Source organism: Xyrauchen texanus, chromosome 8, assembly GCF_025860055.1.
Source record: "Xyrauchen texanus isolate HMW12.3.18 chromosome 8, RBS_HiC_50CHRs, whole genome shotgun sequence".
NCBI classification, from domain to species: Eukaryota; Metazoa; Chordata; class Actinopteri; order Cypriniformes; family Catostomidae; genus Xyrauchen; species Xyrauchen texanus.
Window position 1 is genome coordinate 31020738 of NC_068283.1, and position 10001 is coordinate 31030738.

At 37.1% G+C, this 10001-nt stretch overlaps 1 protein-coding gene across 1 annotated transcript; it reads right to left on the reverse strand.

The window, feature by feature from the left end:
• Window positions 1-402: 402 nt before the first annotated feature.
• On the reverse strand, window positions 403-9179 carry adap2 (ArfGAP with dual PH domains 2). Its single transcript, XM_052132397.1, has 11 exons — window positions 8470-9179; window positions 7758-7888; window positions 7341-7432; window positions 6524-6606; window positions 4040-4149; window positions 3632-3781; window positions 3354-3437; window positions 2622-2684; window positions 2153-2230; window positions 1656-1884; window positions 403-1560 (listed from the first exon to the last, which is right to left on the reverse strand). The coding sequence occupies exons 1-11, from the start codon at window positions 8555-8557 to the stop codon at window positions 1532-1534; spliced, it is 1137 nt and encodes a 378-aa protein (XP_051988357.1). The 5' UTR covers window positions 8558-9179; the 3' UTR covers window positions 403-1531.
• Window positions 9180-10001: the final 822 nt, after the last annotated feature.

A 10001-nucleotide genomic window follows, 5' to 3' on the forward strand; every position in this document is an offset into this window, starting at 1 on the left:
TGGGATGAAATGAAGGGGAGTACACGACGAGAGAATTTTAAATTTTTGGGTGAACTATTCCTTTAAGTTAAATGTCACATTATCCACTAAAAACGTATGTAGATGCAAGTGTAAACACTAGAGACCAGAAAATGGTCCCCCATTTTGGGAAAATGGAAAACAGGCCCCAATTATGCATCATAGAACATCTCTGTGTTCAGACAAAAAGTAGCTAGCAAAGTAATAGGTCTATACTCTGGATCTAGGTCTATACTGGACCACTTAAGGGAACAGTTTTTGTACCTCTAGGTAAAATTAATAACTTGTTTTGAATACACAGTTGTACCCTGAGGACCGATTGTGTTAGTGTACCTTTAAAGGTACATTTATATGTTTTATTTACATGTACATGTATGCATTTGGCAGACGCTTTTATCCAAAGCGACTTACAGAGCCCTTATTACAGGGACAATCCCCCTGGAGCAACCTGGATTTAAGTGCCTTGCTCAAGGACACAATGGTGGTGGCTGTGGGGCTCGAACCAGCGTCCTTCTGATTAACAGATTACCAGTTATGTGCTTAGACCACTACACCACCACCACTCCATTGCTCTGGGAACAACAACAATTGTTTAGCTTTCTGTCTCCATAGGTACAAATATATTCCCAAAATAAGGGTACCACTCCAGTGATGGTGCTGTACCTTAAAAGGTACTATTTTCTGAGAGTATACTATACAGTTATCAGTCAGTGAACACAATTATATCAAGTATGTTATCATGCATAAACCTGTAATGAAAAACATTTTAATTTCATTTACAGAAACACAGTATGAAAAACATGGCACATATCAACTTGCATGGCTAACTAAGTTATTTAAAGATACACATGAATATAAATCAAATGGAAAAAGTGTGGACATCAAGTCAGCTTTGTTCAATAATCCACATGATTATAAATAAGAAAAAAATGCCTGGCCAAATGTCAGTTTAATGAAACTCAAGTGTTTATCAAAGAGCATTTCTCATCGCACACTACAGGTCACTCATGCTTCTTCACCATCCTCAGGTTGAGAGAATACTGTTAGTGATTAGTGCACATTATCATGTACCAAAGTCCCCACTTCTATTTTGTGTCTAGCTCAGTTGTAGTGAACTTAGTCTGTGAATCTAATTCAGTTTTCTCTAATAAACATAAGATGTTGTATCCTTTAGGTCTTAAGTCAAGGCTTCAGGATCTCTCCTTATACTAAAGAGCCAAGAGCTTCACACAGCAGTCTGATCCATCATTCTGTGCCTCCAGACCAACCACCATACTGTCAGTGCTTAAATTTTCTGTCAGTTTAAGAAGTTTCATATCCTTAAATTGACCATTTCTTTTGAACTTACTGTTAGAGATAATGCCCAAAGATGTTCTCTCCATCTGATGTGACTGTTTGTCGTCAAATGTTCAACCCAAGATTTGAAATCAGAATATAAGGGTTCATCTAAAATTAATTTAGAGTACAATGAGACGTTGTGTGCTGAGCTCACTGTCACATCCAGTCACTGTTTTCATCTCCGTCTACGTATATTAGCTTCAGCTGAAATAAGACAGTGTGTTATTTTTTTAACTTCATGTTTTACATCTTATGTGTTATTCAATTAGCACATCTGATGAAGAGTGGTGTAATCTTACTGGTATAATCTTGGGGCTGCATAGGTTTTGAAATGACTTTTTTGAGGGCCTCCACCCACTCTTTTTGATCACGCTCTTGTTCACACATGAAGACAAACTGTCGATCAGGCGTCTCCACAATTACCCCACACTTCCATTTGTTGCCTCTTGTCCCTTTAGGTACACACTCCCTCACTGAATACCCGTGATTTTCTGAGCCAATAAAAACAACCCCAAGCTCAATAGCATCCTTAAGGAAAGAAACAAACCATTAAAACAACAAAAGATCTTTTTAGATAACCTCTAAAAATCTATTACAGACGTATTATATTGTATGTAACAAGGTTAGAATGTTTAGTTTCACTAAAGACAATGCAGAATATTATCTGAATTCAGGACTTTAGTTATATGGATGCCCTGTAAATTAAGTTGAAATTTTGGAAGACTTCCTGGATTTGCAAAAAATAAAAATAATAATAATAATAATAATAATAACAATAATTAAATACAATTCATACCAGCTGTGTTTTAAAATAGAGTAGTTTCCTGTCCAGTGAATCCAAGATAAACCATCTTTTCTTGAAAGGTTCTCTTTGCTGTTCAACATATACAAACAGTCCAAGTTATTTGTTTATTAACAAATTAACACTTTTTATATTACTTTCTAAGTGCATTACAAAAATATACAAAAATGCAGGGCCGTTTCTAGTTATAAGTGGCCCGAGCCACCAGGGGGCCCCACAAAGCAAAGATAAAAACAAGAAATGCCAAGAAAAATGCACCTACAGTATATGTAGCTGTGTGTGTAGGTGTGTGTGCAAAGGCGTGTGTGCAAAGAGTTGTGAAAGAGGTGTTTTACAAGAATAGCAAGTTTTTTCAAATTTATCCTGAAATCAAACAAGTACAACAGAAAATCTAGATTTCAAGATATGTCAGTAATCAGGGCACTTATTCAACATTCATAGTGTCATTTGTGTAAACTCTTACCAGAGGGCCAGTCTTCTCCATGTAACCCTCTTTCAGATAGTTTCTGGTTATCCATGGTATTAACTTAAAACAAGAAATACTGGTGAATTATCTTTTAGACGGGAATGGAGAAATGACTAATTGGGTACATAGTTTAAAAACAAAGTTGCTCACGGACTGTTCCACGGTGCTCTCAGAGCCATCAGTCAAAAAAAGTTTTGTTTTTCTAGTCATGTTTCCATTAAAAGTCTTTAGTATTTCTGAAGAAAATTTCTAGGAAAACTGTTTTGTGTAAGCCAATTCTGTATAATGTTGTTCCAGATTACCAGACATGCAGAGCAAAAGACACTCCTGAAAGTGATTAGTGGGTATGCACCGTTGACAGAACCATTTAACTTGTTTTAGTATGCACAAGGAAAGTAACAAAACATAAAAAACACATTTTTGGCCACTGTTGTCATTGATATGTTATAAGGCAATAGAAATCTTGTGAAATAGGAGGGAAGACAGGCCTACAGCAGTTTTTGGTTTTGGGAAGTAAAAGAACCTGGAAAAGAGGAAACTTGAAAACTTCCTTTTTTTCATTACATTTTGTAAGCATAATTACAACCGGTGAGAGCATTTGAACATGTTTTTAAGCAAGACATTTGAGATTTTCAAAACCTAACGTCATATAAATTATAAGCACTGAGGTAGTAACACATGGTGCTCTAGTTACTGAAAGACAAACACTTACTGACTAAATGTACTTACATCTCCCTCAGTTGCTGTTGGAAAGGCTGTTTTAAGGTAGACATGGCGAACAGCTCTAATGGCATTAAACCAACTTACAATTTCCTAAAAAGAATTAGAGAGCAAATACTTTAGTATTTTTTTAGCAGCAAGGCTGGCTTTGCAGCTGAAATGGATTCAAGTTTCTTAAATAAGTTTCACAAAGTAAATAAATATAGCTCAGATTTGAAGGGGGGGGGGGTTCAAATTGCTTGTGGACAAAGGAAGAAAGAAGAGAAAATGTATCAAAAAGTGTTCACCCGTCCACTTTTATGGTAAACAAAAAGGTTTTGGGCGTGATCTTCCACACAGTAGGTGATTTGAAGGCCATGAGCATGTCCTATCTTCTCAGGCTGAAAGGTCACATTCAAGTCCTTCACAGAGATGATGGCCTTTGGCCCCTTAGATTCCTGAAAAGCACATACATTACTAAATGTGTTGCTTCAACTCATTTGTGCACCTAATACATGACTGACTTTTCTTTTTAAAGACGTAGAATCTTTTTAAAGAGACAATGGACCAATAATGCAACAAAATTGCATGCAGTTGTTTATGGTCGTTTTACTGGCTTCAACAACAAATGTCTTCAATAAAGAGTAATCTTTCTTGTCTTAATATAGTTTGCAGATTATACAGCAAATAATTGCTCAAATTATTTATTTCCTTACATCCTCCTTGTAGTACTTGAGGGTAAAATCACGCACTGAAAGAACAAACTTCCGCTCGAGAAACTGTCCATTATCCTTTCCTTTCTTCCATAACATGCCCTCATAGACACCTAGAAACAGGCAAAACAGTTTAATCAAAACATTTCTAATATCCTCAATATTAGCAGACCAAGTACAAATTGAGCAAATACAAATATACACCAAAGCAAGCCGAGTGGATGAAACTGGCTGACTATAATATGCTCTGCATGATAATATACTATTATCTATTCTATATTTTTCGTTGTAGTTTTTGCTAAAATTGCATGTTTTTCCCTTTCTCTATTTCAAAAACTTTTTTTTGAGACTTTGCCAAATTGCTTGATATGCACAAAATATTAATCATGTAAATTCATGTTTTTCCACCAATGTATGCATGCATACATACATACATATATATATATATATAAATAAATATACAGTTGAAGTCAGAAGTTTAAATACACTTAGGTTGAAGTCATTAAAATTAATTTAACCACTCCACAGATTTCATGCATACTATAGAATTGGCAAGTCATTTATGACATCTACTTTGCATGACACAAATAATTTTTGGAACAAATCGTTTACAGACAGATTGTTTCAGTTTTAACTGACTATAAATGACAATTCCAGTGGGTAAGAAGATTACATACACCAAGTTAACTGTGCCTTTAAACAGCTTGGAAAATTTCAGAAAATTATGTAAAAGGCAAGCCATTAGACAATTAGCTTCTGATAGGAGGTGTACTGAATTGGAGATGTACCTATTAAGGTATTTTAAGGCGTAACTTCAAACTCCGTGCCTCTTTGCGTGACATCATGGGAAAAGCAAAAGAAATCAGCTAAGATCTCAGAAAAACTAACTGAACCAACACAAGTCTAGTTTATCCTTGGGAGCAATTTCCAAATGGCTGAAAGTACCACCTGTACATCTGTACAAACAATATTACGCAAGTATAAACACCTTGGGAACACGCAGCCATCATACAGCTCAGGAAGGAGACGCATTCTGTCTCCTAGAGATAAATGTAGTTTGGTGTGAAAAATGTAAATCAATCCCAGAACAACAGCAAAGGACATTGTGAAGTTGCTGGAGGAAACAAGTAGACAAGTATCTATATCCACAGTAAAACGAGTCCTATATCAACATGACCTGAAAGGTTGCTCAGCAAAGAAGAAGCCTCTACTGCAAAACCGCCATAAAAAAAGCCAAACTACAGTTTGCAAGTGCACATGGGGACAAAGATCTTACTTTTTGGAAAAATACCCTCTGGTCTGATGAAGCAAAAATTTTACTTAAACCATAATTACCATCGTTATGTTAGGAGGAAAAAGGGTGAGGTTTGCAAGCCAAAGAACACCATCCCAACCTGTGAAGCATGGGTGTGGCAGCATCATGCTGTGGCAGTGCTTTGCTGCAGGAGGGACTGGTGCACTTCACAAAATAGATGGCATCATGACCAAGGAAAATAATGTTGACATATTAAAGCAAAATCTCAAGACATCAGCCAGGAAGTTAAAGCTCGGTCGCAAATGGGTCTTCCAAATGGACAATGACCATAAGCATACCTACAAGATCTTGTAGTGGCCATCACAAATCAAATTCACAATTTGTGGGCAGAACTGAAAAGGTGTGTGTGAGCAAGGAGGCCTAAAAACCTGACTCAGTTACACCAGTTCTGTCTGGAGGAATGGGCCAAAATTCCAGCAACTTATTGTGAATTGCTTGCGAAAACCTACCCGTTTGACCCAAGTAAAACAATTTAAAGGCAATGATATCAAATACAAGCAAATTGTATGTAAACTTGTGACCCACAAGGAATGTGATGAAATAATTAATTCTCTCTACTATTATTCTGACATTTCACTTTTTTATCCCTTTTACTACTACTTAGTAGGTACTTGTGGTGGCGCAGTTACTTGCCTCAATCCGGGTGGTGGAGGACAAGTCTCAGTTGCCTCTGCTTCTGAGACAGTCAATCCACGCATCTTATAATGTGGCTCGCTGTGCATGACACCGCAAAGACTCACAGCATGTAGAGGCTCATGCTACTCTTCATGATCCACGCACAACTTACCATGCGCCCCATTGAGAGCAAGAACCCCTAATTGTGAACACACGGAGGTTACCCCATGTGACTCTACCCTCCCTAGCAACCAGGCCAATTTGGTTGCTTAGGAGACCAGGCTGGAGTCACTCAGCATGCCCCGAATTCGAACTCGCGATTCCAGGGGTGGTAGTCAGCGTCAGTACTCGCTGAGCTACCCAGTCCCCCCTGACATTTCACATTCTTAAAATAAAGTAGTGATACTAAATGAAACTTTCAGTTTTCAGATAAAGATGTGGAATTAGTAATTTGCTTTTCAGTAAATCTGAGCTGACTTACCTTCACAACGCACCTTATTTAATGTTTTAAAGTCTAAGGTTAAAAGAAAAGATCTATAGGAACTGAAATTGTTTACCTGCTGTGTATGGTCTTTCTGTATTTTCCTCTGTAAACTCCATTCTTTCATATTTGGCTCGAATCCATTGTTCTCTCAGTACCCTACAGTAAAGATAATGTTTTTTTTTTTTTTGGAGTTACATACAGTAAACTTTAGTCAATTGATGTGAAAATCATACTATCTATTTTATTATGCAAGTCTAAACATATACTATTTTCTAACAACATCAGACGAGTTCAGCTGAATGCGACTATATATTTACAGCAATAATTCACCCAAAAATGCATCTTCTGTCATCATCAACTCACGCTCACATTGTTCCAAACCCCTATGACATTATTTCTTCATGGAACACAAAAGGCTATGTTAGGCCGAATGTTTCAATGTATGGTACGAAGATGCAATGAAGGTGAATGATGAGATTAAGACTAAAATTCTGCATCTCCTGTTGTGTTTCACAGATGAAAGAAAATCATATGGTTTTGGAACAACGTGAGGGTGGGTAAACTATCTCTTTAACGAATGCACCAAATGCACATGCAATGTAGCTCATCAAGAATATATAGGTCTATGGACAGAATCAAAGAACTAGACTTCAGTACCAGAAACCTCTTTGGCTGAATTAGTTCCAGTTTATGTGACCAACAATAGTACACAGCCTTTTTTCCTGCCAGTAAGATGTTTGCTTGATCAGCTTTTTTCCTTTTTTTTTTTTTTTTACTTCCCAAAACATAGATTTGCTCAATCATGATACAAACTCAATATGTTTTAGTTATTTCAGTTTGTATATAGGTTAGTTTGACTTAAATCAGCAGAAAAGGAGTGGAATACTTACTCGCAGTCTTCTGGCTGAGGTTGATAATAAAAGACGGGGACAAATTTCTCATAGAATTTTTTGGCAGCTCTGTTTCCATTGGCCTTCATGAACTTCTCACCCGAAAATGAATTGAAAGGAAACACAATGGCAATAAAGTTCACATGTACAACTTGAAAGGATAGTTCATCCATAAATAAATTATAGTTGTATGGATAGTTTAATAAATTTATTTATTGATAGTTCATCCATAAATAAATTTTCATTTTGGGGGAACTATTCCTTTAATGTAACTACTAAATGATATGTAAAACAGTATCCATGCAAAATAAATATAGTAATAACATTGTTGACATCAAATGTAGGATACAATTGGTTGTTGGTGAAATAGCGTCAAATAATGTGCACGGCAGGTATTTCCCAGGTCAGTTACCATACCTGCACAACCTCGTCATCCCAGAAGTCTAGGCGTATGGATTTGATACGACTTATAGCTGGAAGATTGCGATGAGTTCCAGAACAGTTCAGACACACAAATATTCCAAGTGTACACGAAGCCCAGTCTGGTTCTTCAAATGGTAAACAATGGAAAATTAAGCATTGACTATATGAATGGACAAACATTTATGTCAAGTGTATATTTAAAATAAACAAACAAATAAACATTTAACAAACTTAATTTGCAAATCCTAAATGGCTCAAATAAAAAAATCACTGGATCAAATAAAATCTTAGTGGACACATAATTTTTCTGAATTTCTGTTAATCCATTAGAATCTTATTTTGATTCAAATTCATTTTAACTTAGATTCTAATTTAGATTTGGTTCCAAATAATGAGTAAATTAAATTAGCAATCCATTTGAAGTTTACCATGGTTTTACTATATTTACTTTAACATTCATCTATACTACGGTTTGAGTGAAGACATCTGCTTATAACCACTTTGGCAGCTGTAGTTTTAAATGTGTTTTGGCCATTTCTTTTTATAACAAATGCCATTGTTTTATAAAATATATAGTTAAATCGATCTATAGCAATGAAGACACATGCTATTTTATTTTAAGCGACTACAGTTGTTTGCATTTGCTATAGTAGCAGACGAAGTAGCCTAGTTCGCCGTTTACATGATGCGGTGTTACTGTACTCACCTGGAGCTCCACAGTCGGCACAGCAGCTATTGTCTGGCAGCTTCACCAACTCTAGAAGTGTCTTTTTGTTCTTTTCCCGATATGCCATAAGCGAAATAATATACTGACTTTTTAAAAAATGGAGTAGTGGTCTCGATTGGTATCTGGTGTTGACACGTTTATCAAGGAGGGAATCGTCCCGCTGATATATTTCTCATTTATCCGTGTAGTGGTCTTTACACATCAAACACGAAACTCAAATGTACAATTGTGGTGAAAAGAATCTAAAAATGTTATTCTGAGATGCGACTGGTATTGCGGTCGATGCGTCTGAACTCGACAAGGTCTTCCGCAAGCATTCAATTCCAAAAAAAACAACAACAAAAAACGCTATAGCTTCGATATCTGCTCTATTAAATAAGCACAGCTTCTCCTGGCATTCCTCTAAAATGAATGTGAAAATGACAGTGTAGGGGTGGCCAACTCCGTTCCTGAAGTGCCACTGAACAACAGAGTTTAGCTCCAAACCTAATCAAACACAACTGCCCTTAATTGTTTTTCAAGTCATCCTAGAGAACTTGAAAATTTTGTTCAGGCATGTTAGATTAGGGTTGGAGCTAAAATCTTCAGGAGTGGCAATTTCCCGCGCACTGTGATGAAGACGCGGTGGTTGTACAGGAGGAGCCTTCTTGCGATATAAAAACAAGACAACGTATCTTGAGACGCGCTATTGCTTTTTTTTTTATTATTTTATTTTTATACTTGACATGGTGTCTAAAATACGGTGAAAAAAAAAAAAGCTGGACGCGGCGCAACGGTCAAAAACCTCCGTCTAGCGCATGTTTACATACACCGATCATCCACAACATTAAAACCACCTGCCTAATATGGTGTAGGTCCCCCTTGTATCGCCAAAACAGCGCCAACCCGCATCTCAGAATAACATTTTCAGATTCTTCTCACCACAATTGTACAGAGCAGTTATCCGTAGACTTTGTTACTGTAGACTTTGTTAGTTCTAACCAGTCTGGCCATACTCTGTTGACCTCTCTCATCAACATAGTGTTTCAATCCTCAGAACTGCCACATCACTGGATGTTTTTTCACACAATTTAGAGTAAATTGTAGAGACTGTTGTGAGTGAAAATCCCAGGAGATGAGCCGTTACAGATATACTCAAACCAGCCCATCTGGCACCAACAACCATGCCACAGTCCAAATCACTGAGATCTGATTCCGTCCCCCCCTTCTTTATTCATGGCAGTGTTTTTGGGCAGAATTGTGAGAGAACCCACTCCCTTGGATGAAAAGCAACCCCACTCATGGATGGTCTCAGGATGCTTCACTGTTGGCACAGCACAGGACTCATGGTAGCGTTCACCTTTTCTTCTCCAGACTATCGATTTTCCAGATGTTCCAAACAGTCGGAAGGGGACTTCATCAGAGAAAATAACTTTGCTCCAGTCTTCTGCTGTCCAATCTTTGTACTTACTGCAGAATTTCAGTCTGTCCTTGGAAGTTTTTGTTGGAGAGAAGTGGCTTCTTTGCTGCCC